This window comes from Astatotilapia calliptera, chromosome 11, assembly GCF_900246225.1.
Source record: "Astatotilapia calliptera chromosome 11, fAstCal1.2, whole genome shotgun sequence".
NCBI lineage: Eukaryota > Metazoa > Chordata > Actinopteri > Cichliformes > Cichlidae > Astatotilapia > Astatotilapia calliptera.
Genome location: NC_039312.1, coordinates 7,822,994 through 7,842,759, shown reverse-complemented (window position 1 = coordinate 7,842,759; position 19,766 = coordinate 7,822,994). Strand labels below are relative to the sequence as shown.

The following is a 19,766-nucleotide window of genomic DNA, read 5'->3' as shown; positions in this document are numbered from 1 at the left end:
TCTCACCGATAGCAAACAGTTCAACACCAGCATTTCTCAGTTCTTCTGCTGGTGGTATAACATCATCTTGGGACTTTCCATCGGTGATCAGGATCCCAATCTTGGGTATTCCAGGCCTTGCACCAGATTCAGGCTTGAAACAGTTCTCAAAGATAAAAGTCAGTGCAAGACCTGTGAAAAAAAAGAGTAGAGAGTAAAAAGGATAGTAAGTGAAGAAGGATTAATCAGGTAGCTGTAAGGTGGCATACTTGATGACACAGTAATATAAATTTTATACATATACATACATATATATATATATATATATATATATATGTGTGTGTGTGTGTGTGTGTGTGTGTGTGTGTGTGTGTGTGTGTGCGTGTGCGTGTGCGTGTGTGTGTTCAAAAATATTCAGCAAAGATAAGTAAAAATAGCAATAGAATAACAGTAGTGTGTGAAAGTAGCGATCATAACAGGACTTTTAAAAAGACAATTGGGAAGAGAATGGCAAGGAAGAACTTTTTAATCTACTATTGTAAAACAAAAGTCAAAATCACAGAGGGTCAGTACCTGTGAGGGTGTTTCCTCCTTTGTAGGGCAGGTTCCTGACAGCATCAACGACTGCATCTTTAGTTGAGAAAGCATTTAAATGCCACTCAATCCTGGGATCGCCACTGTACTGTGCGAGACCTGATAAATGAACAACATGACACAATTACACACAGCTTGTCATTTCCTAGTAATATTCACTCAAACTTGAACTAATTCGATAGACGAAAACAACTTAATTCATGGCTAAAACAGCCATATTGGTCCCATGGTGAACCCATCTGTTCAAGAAGGAAAGAAGCCAGGACCCACCTATCCTTGTTTTATCAATGCCAACATCAAAGGCATTGACCAGGTTTTCCAAGAACATACGGACCAGCCTGAAGTTTAGTCGGCCAATACTCCAGGAGCCGTCCACCAGGATCACAATATCCGCAATAGCCTCAGTGTGACACACAAACTGGTCAACTGAAAAAAAGGAGGAAGGGAGAAAGACTAGTAATTAAAGAAAACGATAATACCACTAAATCCACATTATTTTTATTTTCAATGTGCAATGTGTGTCCAATGTTTTTTATGTTGCATTCTGACCCTACCATCTGCATGTCACTTGAGGCTCATCAGACCAGGCAACATTTTTCAGTCTTCTATTGTCCAGATTTGGTTAACTTGTGTTAATCTTGGCCTCAGTTTCTTGTTCTTAGCTGACAGAACTGGTACGCAGAGTGGCCTTCAGACTCTGCGTACCAGCCCATTTTCTTCAAGGTTCAACATGTTGTGCAGTTAGAGATGCTCTTCTGCATCTCTAAATGCACATCATGTTTGTTGTAATGAGAGGTTATTTGCTGTTGGCTTCCTATCAGCTCAAAGGAGTCTGGCCATTCTCATCTGACTTCTGACATCAGCAAGGCATTTTTGTTGAGAGAACTCCCACTCAGTGGATATTTTCTCTTATTCAGACCATTCTCTGTAAAACCTAGAGGGGGTTTTGTGGGAAAATCCCAGCAGATCAGCAGTTTCTGAAATACGCAGACCAACATGTCTGGCACCAGCAACCACGCAATGTTCAAAAGTCATTTATATCACCTTCATCCCCATTCTGATGCTCAATTTGAACATCAGACGATCATCTATACCATCTCAAACATACAGTTAAACAGCTGTACCTAACAAAGTAGCAAATGAATGTAAATTGCTCCCTCGCACATCCATCAGTGTGGTAGGAAAAGCACTTAAGCGCAAATGAAGACTGGGGCATGCAGAGTAAAAGCGCTTCCAGTGGTTTAAAAGACTGAAACAGCAGCATTATAAAACTAGCAGCCCATTTCCATCACTTCAGACTTACATAAACTTACTGGAGACCTACCACAAGTGTTTCTTTCCAAACAAATCCTTACAATACAGGGACTTCATAAGAGTGGCATTTTTTTAACAGTATGACTGCAATATAAGCACAGCACAGAAATCAGTTCATTCATTGTAATTTATAACAGCTCATCCACCTTTCTTTGGTATCCTGAAAAGAAATATATCTACTTAAATTTGTAACATAAACCACTTTCCTGTCTACAGGAAAGTAATCGCTATTAATCTACGACATGCTCATAATGTCGGACCTTTGTGTCTCATTGAAGAAAAATCCATAAAGCAAAGAGCTGACAGTAGGAAATGTGGATTTATTTGTGTTTTGACTAAAAATTCAGCTCCTGCCAACTTTAACAAAGCCATTTGGAACTAAGCACAACAGGGTCTTTGGTTTAACATGTTAATTATCACAGGCGTGTGCTAAATTGCTTGAAAATAAAGAACAAATATAAAACATGCTGGGATGTATTTATTCAAACAGTGGCAGTGATGCATAAATGCTATAAACACAGCAAAACATGCTTCGTAACATTTACACTTACCTCACCATCTGTGCTTTCCGTGTTATCGATTCAAGCCAACACTTTCTCAAGATAAAAATTAATAAATAAGCTACATCGTCTAACGATACACAGGTATTTATTTCAAGAAGCAATTTTTCAGACGGAGCCTTCTGTCTGCTGTCTGTGTGCGTCTGACTGTTTGAACCATCCATCTGCTACAGGCGGCCGACAAACGAGAGAAGGGAAAACAACAAGGTCGGGAGATAGCTGATGACAATCTGTGGCTTGCAAATGCAGAACATTGAAAAAGGTGCCCGTGAAATGCACAAAGGTTATTGTTTTGACAAGGGAAAAAGAGTGTGATTTTATATCAGAGTTGAATAATACCCCTTGTTTTAAGGAGAGGAAAAAAAGAAGGCTTTGTTCGGGACTTTCGGCAAAATGGCAAAAGGTTGTAAGGCCAAAGATCATATCGATATCTTTGTGGAGGTTACTCTATTACAAAACAAACAAACGTGGCCTTTAAAGAGACTCTAGCGTTAAAGGTTTTATAGGAACAACCATAAATAAGCACCAAAACAGGACATATAGATCAAATCAATCGAGCAGCTACTCTTTGACATAAAATTATAGATATTCATTTTTTATTATCTATAGTAACTAAATAGAATGGCAAGGAAAAGGTTAATGGTTAAGAAAGAAAGAAACCAAGGGTGGGGGTGTGGGGGGGGGGGGGGGGGGGGGGGGGGTTGTTAAATGTGAAAAGCCAGCAGGAGGTGGTAAACAGAGGATTAGAGGGTCAGTAATTACAGCTAAGTACAGCTCGCTGGTCATTCCTGCGTCTATTGTCAGGGTGGTGAGAACGTTAATTAGGACCCATCGGACCCAGCAATCAAGGGTGCTGCGTCCTTCACATTACTCCTGCTGACATCTGTCAGCACTCTGTTGAGTTGACCATAATGTTTATTTAATTGTTAGGGCAGGTTATTTTGTCACCATTTAGGTTACTTAATATCATACATTTATTTAAATTTTCACATAACCAATTTTTTATTTCGATTTTATTTGAACCACAGTCGGCCTACACTGAACTATGAGCTAGATGCCAAAGCTGCCTTTCACTTCCTAGCGCAAGCAACAGTAATCGAATACTGACAGACACTAAGGGAAATTATGCATCTCACTTATTCACTGGTTAGGACTGCTACTAATTTCACATTAACCATGTAGGGCGGCACGGTGGCACGGTGGTGTTAGCACTCACAGCAAGAAGGTCCTGAGTTCAATTCCACCATCAGGCCCAGGCTCTCACCGTGTTCGTGTGGGTTCTCTCCGGGTCCTCCGGCTTCCCCCCACATTTCAAAGACATGCAGTTAGTGTATATACACAACACTATTTATTACATATGACTTTTTTTTTTTTTTAAACCAGCTTGTATATGCATGTTTGCACTGAGTAGGAGATGCTCTATATCTCATTGTACAACTGTATAGTGACAATAAATGCATTCTATTCTATTCTATTTAGGTAACTGGTGACTCTAAATTGCGCATAGGTGCTCAAATGGCTTTTAATAGTTTTTTTTGGCAGAAATAGCCCTGTAGATAAATTTGATCCCATGTGTAGTCTTTCCCCACAAGCTGCAAAACTGTGACATCACAAAAACGTGATAGTCTCTGTGGCAACATTGATTACAATGGTGGAGGAATATCACCAACACAGCATTATCAGATTGAGAGGCTCATGGACATGATAACGTAGTTCTCCTAGCAAAAAAAAGCACTCCTAGTATGTTTCTACTGTAGCTGTATTATAATCTCAATATGCTCTCTGATAGTCACCAGTAGGCTAGTCAGAGGTTCTCCTTCTTATAAGCCCCATCTGTCTTTTTTCTCCTCTTTTGCCCTACCTCTTTCTTCCCTTTTTTCTTCTCATCTAACGCCTCTGCTGTGGGTCAAAGTGTGTACGGGGGGAACAGAGTGAAAGCAAAGAAGAGAACCAAAGTTGGAATGAAGGTAAAAAGCCAAAGTGCTGTATCTGAGGGCAGCGAAAGGTCACAGATGTATTGACACTTTCTGTGGAGCCAAGTCTTTCTTTTGTCCAAGTTTATGTTTACTCACTTCACTGCCTCTCTCCACTTCACTGCTAAGCTCATTCCACCTGCCTGACTAATGGGCGACACTCCTGCCATGACATACAAAGTGTTATGACAGAGTATAATTTTCATATAGGTAAACATTTCTGTCTACAGAAGTACTGCATTGTTACTGTGTTTTATAAAAGACAATTGAGTTTAGATTTTTATATTTCATGTGTACAGTACTGTGTAAGAACTATACAGCCTCTGTTGCCTTAGCTATTGTATTTCCATGTGTTTGGTCATTTTTCTGTAATTCACTCTGCCTATTTCCCATTTTCTCAACTAGAAATTAGTCCTGGATCGAGACTTTTATACAGCACTGTAAAGTAAAAGTAATTTTCTCATAGGCCAAAAATAATGCAATTCTATCATGGGAACAAGCCACCCGATGTTCAAGGCTCAAATTTACATTTTAACATTTTAACGTTAAAAGGCTTACCTTTTAGTGGTGGTACAATAGAGCTCAGAAAAAAGAATAGTGTGATGGTGAACCAAAATACATATGGAACCCTGAAACTAAAGCAGCTGTTATGTTCAGTCATCATGTTTTATTAGACGCTTACTGCTGATTTCAATTCTTTATGTAGTTTTTCTACATAAATACTGTACGTGGTGGTGATGATTTTACATTTTTATAGGTTAGACTGAAAAAAACCCCACAAGACCATTTTTCCCCGTGTCACACCACTACTTTACAGTCTAAACCTTGTTTGCTTGGAAGCACATGGTTAGTAAAGGTGCTGAATGAAACTATTTACATACAGACACACACGTGGACATAATCCCAAGCATAACTGGCATGCATGAGCGTGATTAGACTGCCCACCTGTGTCTATGGGAAAGACGAGACCATGTTTTACAATTCAAAGCCCACAGAGTCTGCAGAGCTGTGGGGAAAAGTATGTGGCTCCCAGACAATTGGATTAACTTGTGTGGGAGTAGGGTAATGGGTATTAGAAATGTGCACTGTAACAATGGAAGCCACTGTTGGCTATAAAGTCAGGGAGCAGCATCAGAGACTAAACAGGACTGAGGGTTGTGAGACAAGCAGTTAGTGGGAACACTTGTTACACTACATAGCCACTCAAAAATGCTCATGGAGGCTTAAAAACACAGTCACTGTTGGATACATGCTTTCTTCAAAGAGAGATAAACTAAAGCAAAGCAGCTTTAGTTTACACTCAAACGTATGCATGCAGAGAGTAATAAATGTGCAGCAGAGTAACAGATAAATTGAGAGACTCCTATCAACACATCTAAACACACACGCATGTAGTTTAGAAAACTTTTCCACCCTCGTCGTCTCTGTTCTCTTTGTCTGTCTCTGTTCTCATTAACAGTCATTCTTCCCAGCCGGCCTTGATTTATTGCTGACCTCTATTTAGCCAGGGATCAGACAGAGTGTGCTGTCATTTCAATCTCTCTCTAGTTAAGTTTTATTTCCCCCGTCACTGTGATTGTGTTTCAGTGTCTGGAATTAACATTGAGGACAGTGACAGGCATGCAGATGGATGGAGAGTAGCAGCAGAGAGAGTCCCCACATCAGTGAGAACCCTTCCTTTATTATCCTAGACTGATTCCTTAGTGAACAAACTCTTACAAGTGCACTTCACCTCTAAGATGAGGCTAATTCACTGCACAAATAATTTGACACTTACTCCCAAACAGCTTAACTCAAGTTGATTTTTAATTTTTTTTGCTATAATACTCAAAGTATTAGCTTCACTGAAACAATGTTATCCGTGGGGTGAATTACTTATTTTATGTAAGGTGTTTTCTCAATATATAGTTTCAGGATGAATAGTAATAAGATCAATTTCTCCACCCAGCAGATTACCATAAAGAACCAAAATGTTTCATATAGGCAATTTCCTCTAAGTTGTAGCATAAAAGGCCACTTAATCTCAACATTGTCTGGTCCTTTCCGCCCCCTCTGATCATGTGTAGGTGTGTTTGTTGAGTGCTCTACCAAACGGGAGAGAAAGTGTGGATCGCATTTAAAGAGACAACCACAGTGAAGCACCAGTTAGGTGAACTGGCCTTGCTAGCCAGTTTTATATATCATAATTTAGCACAGACCTCTTTAGCATATGTGCTACAAAGAGACATAGACAAATTTATTAAAGTGACTGAATGCTTACTTTCTAGAAAATAATAACTGGCTAAATTTAGAGGAAGTGTCCAACTAGCCATTGATACGTGTGGTGTTGTATTTCCATTAAATTACAGTAAGAACAGTAACAGGCAAATTCCAAGATACATTACAATGTTGAAAGTATTCACTCACCCTTTCAAATCTTTGAATTCAGGAGTTCCAATCATTGTCACAGGTGCGTAAAATAAAGTACCTCGGCATGAAGACTACTACAAAAAAAATGGGTCACCCTCAGGAGCTCAGTTAAAACCAGCGTGGGGCCATGATAGGATGCCACCTGTTCAGATGCAACATGTCCAATTGTGAAATTTCTTCACTACTAAATATTTCCACAGTCAGCTGTTAGTGGTATTATAACAAATGGGAAGTGATTGGGAATGAGAGCAACACGGCCACAAAGGGGTAGGTCACGCAAAATCACAGAGGTCAGCAGATACTGAGGCGCATAGTGCACAGAGGTCGCCAGTTTTCTCTGGAGTCAGTCACTATACACCTCCAAACATCATGTGGCCCCAAGTACAGTGAGGAGAGAGCTTCATAGCATGGGTTTCCATGGCTGAGCAGCTGCATCCAAAACTAACCTCACCAAGTGCAATGCAAAGCGTCAGATGCAGAGGTGTAAAGTTCGCCACCACTGCTCTGGAGCCGTGTTCTCTGGAGTGATGAGTCATGCTTCTGTGTCTGGAAATCTGACAGACAAGTCTGAGTTTGGCGGCTACCAGGACAACAGTATTTGTCTGACTGCGCTGTGCCAAGTGTAAAGTTTGGAGGAAGGGGAATTGTGGTGTGGGGTTGTTTTTCAGGATTTGGACTCAGCCCCTTAGATAAGCAACTCTTAATGTTTCAACTAGTGCTGTCAGCGTTAATCTCGTTAAAATGACGTTAAAAGGATAAACCGAATTAACGCGGCAAATCTCAGTTTGGGAGTTAACGTGGGAGGGCTGCACGGCGTCAACGTGTTAGCACTATGTAGCCCCACGCACGGAGCGATCCGCATTAACTCGTTAACGGAGATTTGCTGCGTTAATGCGGTTATGGCGTTAACGTCATTTTAACGAGATTAACGCTGACAGCACTAGTTTCAACATACCAAGACATTTTAGAGCATTTCAGCTCCTACCTTTGTGGGAACAATTTCGGGATGCACAAAGCAAGGTCCATAAAGGTAAGGATGAGCAAGTCTGGTGTGGAAGAACTAGACTGGCCTACACAGAGTCCTCCTGACCTCAACCTGACAGAACAGCTTTGAGATGAATTAGAGCTAGGCTCATCCAACATCAGTGTCTGACCTCTAAAACACTGTAAACCCAGATTTTGATTCAACTTAAAAATAATGAGTTCTTATCACTTAAATATGTCTAATTTGTGAACATTACTTGTTACTTTTGATTAAACTGAGCTTTTTCATGTCCTTTTTTATTGTAATTGTGTTTTTAAGTCCAATCAATAATAGCTTCTACTGAAACAAGTGCATATTACTTAAACATCTGTAATTTCTTTACATTAATTATAAATTCTAAGTAAGTTCTACTTTTTATTAGCCTATTTTATTGTAATTATGTGTTTGAGTTCAAACAACTTAATATAATCAAAAATCTAGTTCATACCAGTTTTGACAGAGTGGCTTTGAGGAGCTCTGGACCTTGTGAAACAGAGCAGACATGGAACCGAACACACATGAACAATTAGCTGCACTGAAGCGAGCAAGTTGTCCAGCCCACGTTTTGTGCCTTCGGTGAATGACCAGAGTTTAGTCACAAAACAAAAACAAGCACAAAACCTACACTGGTTGCTTCTCCACTGATAGGTGAAGTAACAAACCTAATTACTGATAAGTTAGTGTATTTTATCGATAAGTTATAAGGTAGTTAACCAGCTAACATCGCCCAACACTTCCTTAGCTAATGTTAGCTATAAATTCACTGAGAATGTTAGCTAGCTAATTTATAGCCACAAGTTCTTTGTTTTTAAATTGATTTCACCAAAGGGGCTCTGTTGTACTCATCAAAATTATATTACAGAGAAATATTGCAGTCTGGGTTGATGCATAAAAAGATAACACTATGGTTAACTCATCTGAACATGAACATGTTTTGTTTTTACATGTTTTAGGTGTTTCTGGAGTTCAGCACAGTGGTTGTTAAGAGCCTGAGACTGGAGTTCTACGAGGCCCTTGACCATCACAGTCCCAGACTAATGGAGATCTTTAAGTCAAAGAGGGGTCTCACAGACAGATGTTACCTGACCTTATGCAACAAACAAATGTTAGTTCATTTTCAAATCTTTACGTAATAGAAATCAGTTGGCTACTTGATTGAACTTGAACGATCACATCCTGTCTTATCCTGTCTTCCTTCTCTCACCCTAACTGGTCGCAGCAGATGGCAGAACCAGGCCCCTCACTGAGCCTGGTTCTGCCAGAGGTTTCTTTCTGTTAAAAGGGAGTTTTTCCTTCCCCCTGTCGCCAAAGTGCTTTTTCATAGGGGGTCATATGATTGTTGGGTTTTTCTCTGTATGTATTATTATAGGGTCTAACTTTCAATATAAAGCGCCTTGAGGTGACTGTTGTTGTGACACTGGGTATGTTAACAGGTTAACAGGGGTTCCAGTACTTAAATGGTTGTGCTTTTTATTATGTTTGCGATCATATTGTTCAGGGTGACATATTGACTCTATTTGAAATGTGTGATCTCCTCTCTCCTCCTTCATTCCACCAGACTTCGGATGTGACGGAGGTCAGATGCCTTGTCCTCAAGGGGCTTCCTGTCATTTTCGGCAATGATCCATCTGCCTTCTTCAAGTTCTTTTAAGGAACTGATTTTTCTTTACCTCCTCTTATCCCCCATTCCCTAGTTCCACCTGTTTACTACCTCTCCACTTTTCCCTTGACCTCCCTTCCCCTCTCTCCACCTCCCCTTCTCTCTCTCTACCATACATATTATTTAAAGGTTTGCATATGTTAATAGTTACTTTTTTATTGTTATTATTGTCATTGACTATCCCAAGTGATTTTCTGTGGCAGTGGTTGGACACTGGACAGGGCAGGCACATCAGCTTTGTACATATAGAGCCTGTTTATAGCACTGTGTTGTCATGTTGACGTGATGATCCTGTGTTCCTTTTTTCACAACACTGATGATGAGGAACATTTGTACAATGATGTGCCAGTGGAGATCCTCTTCCATGAACAAGAAAAATTTCTCCACACATGCAGTCCCTTCATCGCAATGCATCCTCAGTGGGAATCATCTTAGGGGGCAAGGTTGTGATGGATGTTGAGAACCTGCCCCAGGCCATGCACATTGTCTTCGGCCTTACCTATGCATTGCATCTCAACTACCCAAAGTTTTTTTTACAAAAAGTACTTCTGAACTCAAACTTCAAACACTCAAGAATCAGCAGAAAGGTGGAGGGGAAGTATGGGCTCTCCATGTAGTATTTTGTTTGGATTTTTGTTCACCCTCCAGTTCTCTCCCTGTATTCTTTATTTTTTGCCGTTCCACAGACAAATTTGTTATTTGTTGATGTTAAGATACCAGTGTCCTGCAGGGCTGAGTTTCTCATGTTAGTTTATTCACCATATTTCAACAGACACAGTTCAGTATTGTAAAGAATACATTTTCTATTACTTTTGTTGCTGAAACAAAGACATCACCAATAGTAAATTGTTGCATGTATTTCTTTTACTGGCTCTATTGATTGAAAGATATATTTTGATTTTCAAGAACTGTAAAAGTTAAGTTTGATCAGTGAGAATATACAATTTAGTTCGGTTGGTAATGGAGTAATGCTTACTTAATAAGCTGAGTTAAACATGGTAACTAAGTATCTTCAGTTACTGTATTAGTACATTCAAATCTTCCATTCCTTTAGGGGCTCAAGTACATTGAACGTAGTCCAGTGCATTTGTTCAACTAATGCTTCATTACTTAAAAAATATAAGGCAACAAGTTACCTTGATTTTTTAAAAGTAGATTCAACTTATCCAGGTTTACAGTGAATGTGCTTCTGGAAGAAGAAGAATCCCATAAACACTCCTAAACCTTGTGGAAAACCTTCCCAGAAGAGCTGAAGCTGTTATAACTGCAAAGGGTGGGCCGACATCGTATTAAACCCAATGGATTAAGAACAGGATGTCACTCAAATTCATATGTTTGTGAAGGCAGACGAGCAAATATTTCTGGCAATATAAAATAGTAACTTTGCATTTGTAGATATTTGTGTTTTTGACCATCCTAACTTTGTAAACAATGTTTGAAATAACCATGAACCCCAGTCACGACTCGCACTATTCAGCGTGTTTGTGATGTTTTTTATTTGCAATAAGTTTCATTTCGGCACAGTTGTTTCATCCACAACCAGAAAGCCTCCCAGGTGACTCCACTAAAAAAAAGGGGTGAGAGCATGATTACAGGATGAGAAGCTGCTGCCCTGCCAGCCTCCCTGGCACTGCCCCTCGAGCCTGCTGCACCACCATAGCTGGACTGGCCATCGGGCATACCGGGCATTTGCCCGGTGGGCCGCTGGCGATTTTTTGTTTTTATGGGCCGATCGATATTTTTTTTTTTTTTTTTTGGAAGGGTTTAAATAATGAAAGGTGTTGGATTGGCCAATTGGTCATGATCCACTCTGGGCTGGACCAATTACAGCCGAGGAGGTCGGATGCACCCTCCCCCTTGTTTAGCAATCTTATAGACAACTAAAGAAAATGAAGAACAAAAAAAGAAAAGGAGGTGCAGAAAAAATTAGGGCCAAAAAGAAACAAGCCCTTCAGGCAGACGCTGCCAAATGTGTAAAAATAACTGAATTGTTTGGCGGTAGCTATGGCATAGCTTCCACAGATTTAGCAACATCAGCAAGTGGTGGAGGCCAGCAGGTGGATAAGGGAAAGGGGAGGCAAGAGGAGGAGAGACCCGAGGCGGCCGCCGGTCATAGTGGCAGAGGAACTGAACTTCAGGTAAGAAGTTATGACCTGCTGTCTATCTGTGTCAGATATAAACCAAGTTTAGTTGTAGTTTGTTTTCGTTGTGCTGACTTTTTACAGTCGCTTAGAATAACTGGTACTGCGTACTAGCTAGCATGATGGAGTTTATATACTGCTGGGCGGGTGCTATGAAGTTACTGATAGTAAATTTTATTTTATGCTTAAGGTTAGTTTCTCAAACTCCTCAAAATCTTAACAAATTGTGCCAATCCTTACATGTTGCACCAGGCTGATTTATCATCAAAAGTGGAGAAGTCTGTGACAGAGGAGACAGAAGAGCAGCAGAGAGAGATGGAGCAAGAGAGAGAAATAAAAGAGCAGGAGAGAGAGATGGAGAGATGACTTTATGTCATCCATGAGGGATGCATTTGACATATGTTTCACATATTATAGCCCAACAAGTTACTTATAGCAATTTAAATACGAGCAATCAGTTTTTGGCAGACAATCACTTTTTGGCACAACACCGGCTATTGCAGTTAATAATACAACAGCTTCTTGCCATTTTTTGTGTTTCTTTTTATCGCTGTGTAACTGAGTTTAATTTAAAGCCTGCATGCGCTAGTACCTCTTGCCACAAGTTCCCAGAATCCTTTGCGGTTTTACCCCTGAATGACGTCACATTTTTGGTGGGCCGGTCTCTAGTCAAAATGCCCGGGCCGATTTTTTTGTCCCAGTCCAGCCCTGTGCACCACCCCTCCCCTGCAGAGAAACTAGGCCACACCTCCACCACAATAACCTTGACAACAGGTGTTTGTAATAGACAGGAATTGTCTGACTTGTCTATACACATCTATACACATCCACAGTGAACACACAAAGAGTTAATAAGCTTTCTAACTAACCGGTGGCAAGACGGCAAATACGCATTTTCCCCAATATGCCACAGTCATCCTTAAAGCAAGCATTACCTCATGTGGTCAAGCTTGCATCAGTATAATGAGGGTGTTAGTCATCCTTGCTGATACAGGTCATGTAATATGACTAAAACGCCACATCAGCAACATAGTGATTCTTAGAGCTGTGGAAAAAGTACTAAAACAATTTAAACACTGAGCACAAAAACCATTTGAACATTTAAATGGAAATTTAATTGGTCTGAAAGTGAGTTTTATTTGTGAGTAACTTTGTGGTTGTTTACCATGCCTAATGCCAAAAATCCTGACACCAAAGAGCTACAACACCAGCTTGTAAAGCAACGATCTGACGACTGTATACAGCTTCAAAGCGACCTTTGTCTACGGCTGAAAACAAAGTAGCTGGATTGAGTCAAACAAATAGCAAACACCTCAGTGGCACAACTTCATATTCAATGCTCGGAAAGGCTTGAGCGCTGCCCCATAGAGCGGTTTCCTGCCCAGAACAGGCTTTCTCTTTTTCTCTCTTACAAAAAAATGATGGTACACAAGAGCTCAGAAAAAGATTTTCTTTGTTTGCCTGTTTATTCAGACGAGAGACACGCAACAGACTGATACACCTGTCATTTGCTCAGTGGCCTTCAGTGTCACTCAGGAAGGCACACGCATTCACATTCATCTGTGAGACCCATAGGCCTGTGTGAGCGTAAGCACTGAGCTCCACTGGGTTTTAAGGTGTAAATCCAACAGCTGTTTTCAGAAAGGCTTGTGTCGTTCCACCAGAGACCTTTCGCTGCTTGTCCTCTTGATCTTTAATCCACTGTCTTGTTCTGTACCTCTTCACTGAATACACAGACGCAATGACAGAACAGACACTGGATGTATGCGGAAAGCAGCACATGGCCTACAAACTTTCTCTCTATACCTTTCTCACTCATTCCTCTACTTGTGCTTGTTTGTCTATCCTTGGTCTTTTCTTTCTACTTTATGTCTATATAAACATTTATTGAACTACATATGTGTGTCTCTGCATTGATAGCACTCTCTTATCATATCTGGTTATATTTTAACTCCATGCACATTAAGATCTCTAGACATGGGTGTTGCACTGAAAGAAGGCATTTTTGTTGCCATTCAATAAAACACCAGCTTAAATATTAATTTGGTCAGAGGCATAGTCTGCCATCCCACCCACTCCCCACTCCTCTTATTCTATCTTTTAGTTTGTCTTAGTCAGGCATAAATTACAGTGTGATAAATGTATACATTCATCAACTTAAGGGAAGGGAAATGGGCCAGTAAACTCTGGAAAGACACCTTACTGCAGCTTACCCATTTATGAGGCACTGGAAAATCATGGAAATGTATTCAAAACATAGCTATAGCTCTGCCTGTATACCATAATAAAACAGTTTTCTAACTCTGTACTTGAATCAACAGGTCTCATGTGCTTTATCAGCTGCAAAGGACAAAGAGCGATATATTATAAGGAAAGGAGGGCATGTGAGAATAGCGGAAAGAAGGCAGGAGGTCTCGAAGTACGACAGTTGTAAAAGTAACGGCACTTGGAAGTAACTAAACGCGGAGCATGAAAGTAAATACATAAAAGTGCAGATTTAACAGGAATATGAAAAAGAACCAGTGTTAACTGTAACTGAAACCGAGGGTACAAAAGAGTAAAAGCAATACCAAGCATGCAATCCGAACTTGAAACAAGCCACCAAGGACTGAACAGAAATGTAGTAATAATGACTCAAAACCATGGCTCTAACACCAAGGACATTGTCATTGTCCTTGGTGTTAGAGCAATGGTACCATATTAAGTAGGTAATAACCTTGCCCCATTTCACTTATTGAATGCCATAAAAAACTTAAGGTTTATGTAAAAATATGTGATGTTGCATCATTTTCACCCTATTTAAAAACACTGTTAGCTCAGGTCTGCTTTAATTGCACCTGCAGAGGACGGAGTATTTCAGCAGAAACAGGCAAAGACAAAATGTCATAGCTCACCCCACATCCACAGAACACAATGAAGACAGAGTGAAGAGAAGTTATAGCAGTGGAATCTGTGAGGAAGTGGGCTCTAATTATTCTAATTGACCTCTGCACTTAAGAAGTCCTTGCTACTAATGACTAAAGTGCCATTAGCACACACACACACACACACACTTGTTAACCAAGTATCATACAAATAGCTCAATTCACCCATGAACGTCTGCTGTTAATGGAGGACAAAAATCTGTCTATGTCACAAGACCACACACACACACACACACACACACACACACACACACACTGTGTGCAGGCCTGCTCACGCATCTCCGAGCACATCCAGCATATTTGAAGATGACATTTCTTTAGTCCTCTTTCAGCAGGAATAATCTAGTAGTTGGAAAATATCCAAAGTAAAGAGTAAAGCAGCTCTTGTAATGATACAATAAGTGCTAGCAGACAGAGATGAAATGTGTATTTCTGCAGGACGTTTACCTGAGCTCCCTGTGTGGTTTATTCGTATATGTTTTCCCCTAAATACTTCTCTTCAGTCCCATCCTTTCTTAGCCCTTCATGTGCCACACCAGTTTGCAATAAAACCGCGTTTCACATTCGTCACATCATTACTTTCACATCACGTCTACAACATCCATTTTAAATTTCTTGGAGCCTTTCACGCTCTCACCATGACATACATATTTGGTTCATTTTGCTCTCAAATGGAAAGAAGTGATGTAATGTTAAGAGGCCTTCAAAGGAAATGATAGGATTCCCTATTAGTTATTTTGTGGCCTGCACGTGCTTGAACGGGCTGCATGCCTTCCCTGTATTTGCCTCCTTTAATCTGCGGTGTTGGTTTGGGCCTCTTCCCTTAATCTCTCTGGGCGTGTGCCATTAGGGTGACACATCTCTCTGGCCACAAACAGTTGACATCTTGTGTGTCCAGTGAGCATTGCACAGACTGACTAAATGAAAGAAGAAGGCTAGGAATGTTTTTGTTTTTTTTTAAAGGAGAGAGAAATACACAAAGTCTGTGGAAGTCTATAAGTAGTAATTCAGGAAGCTAATAGGGCAATAAAAAAGCAGTGGACACAGACGCAGAGAGATAGAGAGGCTAAATGAATCCTAAAGCTAGAAATTAGCAGAGCAAAAGATATAGAGATGTGCACACACGGAGCTAAACGTGGTGTCAGAGTTGAAATACGTTTTAATGTGACAAATTAAGGTTGGCTGTAAATATAGAAACCTCACTCCTCAGGTGTGTGTTTGTTACCCTCTGTAGAGATGATGGATACCAGAGGACTCTCTGTCTCACACTAGCAGTGTGGTGAATGTCAACAGAATCTCATTGGCCTCGAGTTCAACTTTAACTGCATCTGTCCCTTGGGTTGTCTGTGTGTGTGTGAGCACTGGATCCAGGCCTCAGTCAGGGAGGGAGGAAGGCAACACTCCACTCACATCCTGTCAGCTAATATCTATTGAAGAAGGCGCCGTTAGCGTGGAGGAACGAAGAGGCTTTTACCCATTACTGCTCAATGATTTTCACTCCGATTGCTTCATGTACGAAATCCACTCAAGCGTTTAACGAGCAGACCGGTAATAATATGAGATCAGTTGAAAAGGTCTGAAAGGCATCAGCACCGTTAGTAACGCTGACAACTCAGAACAGGAACAGTTACATCGATATGAAAACAGAAAGTGATCGCTATAATATGTAGAAATGAGTTAAACTGACTCTCACTCTGAGCAATCGTTGGTCGGATGATCCATAAAAACTCTGGTGGGTGGGATTAGAAATAAAGAGGGGAGAGCTGCAGGAGGAGGGCTGTCTGTCTTCTGCAACATTATTGCCAAAAGAGATAAATTTGCTTTTTTCTACAAACTGTTTTTTTTCTCCTATTTATTTTTAAATCACTGTGGTTAATTTGACATTACAGGGTTAAGATTTCAATAAAGATTAAAAGACACTCGTACTTACTCATAGTTACACTGTCTTCTGAATCTTTATGTTCTTCAGAGTGGCAAACATCTGTTTTTACATCTTCTAACAGGCTACTGAGCTAAATCGGTAAAAAATATAGTCATGGACATACCTAGACACATGCACACACTCATACACAGACACACAGATGTCTATGGTCTAATATTCTCCAGCTGTCTAAATTATAGTTATTATTTTTAAAGAAACATTTAGTGCAAATTTCCACAGAAAACACATTACTGTCTTGTAGTAGTTGTCAGGGGACAACTAATGGATTTGTTTGAGCTTTTTTTAAGCTAAAAAAAACACTCAAATATTTATTATTGCTGGCTGCTGGATTCCATGCGACTTTATTTTGGAAGAAACCATCATCCACAGCAATCAGTTCATGTAAAAAACAATGGAGGCAGAATCTGTATAGCTTTTAACTCGTCCTCTCATTTGTGTTAGGAGCTCAAGTCTTCAGCCTCATTTCATAGGTGTTTGTATTACTGGTCTCTTTAGGGGTGGCCACAGAGGATCATGTACCTCCATCCTATGTGTAGCATCTGTATCCTTCTCTTTCACTGCCTCCTAACATGCCTTCCTCCTCTCCTCTTCCTTTGTCTTTGGCTAACAGTAGCAGTTTCCAGCTCAGGTGCTGACCAGCAGCACCTGAGGCGGTTGTTGTTGACCCAGGCACTGACCAATCTGGTATAGAAATCATGTTCCTTATGATCCGCATGTTTGATGTGGCAAATATTTTACGCTGGATGCCCTTCCTGACACAACCCTCCCCTATTTGTAGGAGAGTGTGCGGCCCCACAGTGACATTCTACATAATTAACACTCACCGGATGCCCTAAAAACACTAATTAGAGAAGAAATATTGCAAAGGATTTCCAAGTTAAATTGTCTGTGTCATTTAGAGGCTAGAATGATAAAAGCTGTGCTTCTTCTGGGAGAGAAGCTGCTGAAATGAACTCAGACTTTTTTTCAGTGGCGGCATCGAATCAAGCTCACAAACATGGCAACCTTTTGAACTGATGTCATTCGGTCTCAATGGATAATAGCATTACACACTATTTGCTCTGCCTCTTAGTCCAAGTTAAAAATGGAAAAAAAAGCATATGTTGGTGTTTTGACACTTTGGACTGTGGGAATAAAATATGAACAATCAAGTATGCAGACTGTTTTTCAGTGTTTTTTCCTCTTTTTTTTTGCTGGCAAAGATGAAACTGTCCGATACAAGTGGAAACTAAATGTCTGACAAACTCCGTTTGCAGCTCCTGCTGACAAGGAGCTGAATATGTTTTTTTCATTCAGTGTCATTAGCTTTGGAATAATTTATAGACTTTATGAGCTGCTGTTGTACCTCATCTGTCCTTTTTTCCCTCATCTCGTTTCCATCCATCCTTATGTTAACACAAGGAGATTCACAACAAAGATTTCTTAGAGAACTGTATTCCAGAGACAAATGTAAATATAAAGTTTTTTTCATTTTTAGCTGGTGGGAAGAGCAATGAGACCGCTACCTCGTTTAAAGTAGTTTTGTCCTGAAAACAAACTTTTTTTTCCCCAGACATACAGTAATTCACGAGAAGAGCAGAGTACTGCGACATCACTGCACCCATGCGTGTAGTTCACACAGTTAAGCACTTTTTCTGTCACTTAACCAAATGTCTGATTGACTTGTATGTATGTATATTTTCTGTTTCACTTATTTACTGCCTCTCTTCTTGCCTTCATAGTTATAGATAAAAAAAAAAAAAACACTTTCTTTGGAGCAGGGTAATGATCAAAGCGTCACACGTGCTATAATTATCGCTTGTAAAAAGAAATGATCAAATGTCAGGTGTATCAAAAGTAATTATAGGAGTTTGGGAATGAGATTAATGCAATTAGGCTTCACAGTTACAACCTCGCTGACATTACTCAACAGCTCCACTGATTTTTTACCAAATAATATAACACCTGACTCAGCTGCCCTTGCTCCATCACAGTTTGTTATGAAAATTAGGTTTTATTTTTGCTGCTTTTCCCTACAGATGATGCCACTAAAGAAAAAAAAGAAGGGATAAAAAGCAAAAGAGTCTTCAACTTAGAAACGGATATTCAAGGAGAAAACAAAATCTCTTCACATCTTCCAGCAGCGAGTAGCAGAATCCAGTGGGTTGATTTAGAGGCTGTAGGAAAAAAAAGGCTTTAAGTCCCTGACCAATGATCTGAGTCATCAGCTTTTAAGGGGTGCAGGCCTACAAATGACTGACATGGACAGACTCCAAACTACAAACCGAGGTACAAACCAAGGTAAAATCTCCTTGAAAAGCTTCTGCTGTTGCTCAGAGCCAGAGACAGTCAACGACACCCCAAGAGCAGACAGAAAATTTGTTTCATTCAAAGCTCCTGGAAAGAACAAAGTCTGTATTTAGTGCAGAGGAGCCTGTGCTTACAGTCTGCAAGATATGGTTAAGTCGTTTGTACATTTTTAGGTTGGCCGAAGTAGCTCTGCTGCCCAACTTCAATGCATCGTCGTAATAATGTTCACAACAAGAGTTGTTGTGGTACTTGTCATACTGTCCAACTTGGTTTTCCAAGTAGAGATGCTTAACAGTGTCTGACGTATTTACTAAACATCAAGCTTAAATGCAACACACACTCATAAATTGTACACACAGCTGGCTCGAGTGCAAAGAAATAACCAACCTGTCTGATGTCTGGAACACATACATTCGGGATGTAGAGATGGGATTATGTGCGAGCTCTTAATAAAAGTTTTTGTAAACAACCCACCCTAACAGGAAGCAAACTGATTACTACTCTGGAACAAAGTGCTGCACACACACAGAAACACACTTTCTAATGCATCGTGCAGCGCCATCTCTTTGGAGCTTGATATTTCATTGTTATTATCACGATCGAGGACAGTAGAAGACACACACACACACACACACTGAGCCTGATAGAGAGGAAAAGAAAGACACCGTTACGTGTTACGGTACATAAAAGGGCCTCCTTTATTCATCCACAGTTACCCATTATCATCACTACAGTACACAAAGATGCAAACACCAACACACACTTTCACAAATACGACTGAAGCACAGCAGGATATTATTATAATCCCCAACAGGTAGGAGGCAGAACACCAATCAAGGTCACCTCTAGTGGAGGGCGAGTGGTTCTGATAACAGCAAACTGAAGTAAGCTTTCTAATTTGCCTACCGATAGGAAGGAGAAGAGGAGCGGAGGGGGAGGACAGCACGAGAGAAACAA

General features: G+C 40.3%; 1 protein-coding gene across 6 annotated transcripts in view; it reads right to left on the bottom strand.

The window, feature by feature from the left end:
• Nucleotides 1-19,766, bottom strand: part of col14a1a (collagen, type XIV, alpha 1a) — a 172,395-nt gene that overhangs the window by 126,375 nt on the left and 26,254 nt on the right. For all 6 annotated transcript variants that reach the window (XM_026185062.1, XM_026185063.1, XM_026185064.1 and 3 more), the window contains 3 exons: nucleotides 844-999; nucleotides 553-672; nucleotides 7-171 (listed from right to left, as the gene is read on the bottom strand). In XM_026185062.1, coding sequence (XP_026040847.1) covers nucleotides 7-171; nucleotides 553-672; nucleotides 844-999 — 441 coding nt within the window. The remainder of the gene's footprint in view (nucleotides 1-6; nucleotides 172-552; nucleotides 673-843; nucleotides 1,000-19,766) is intronic.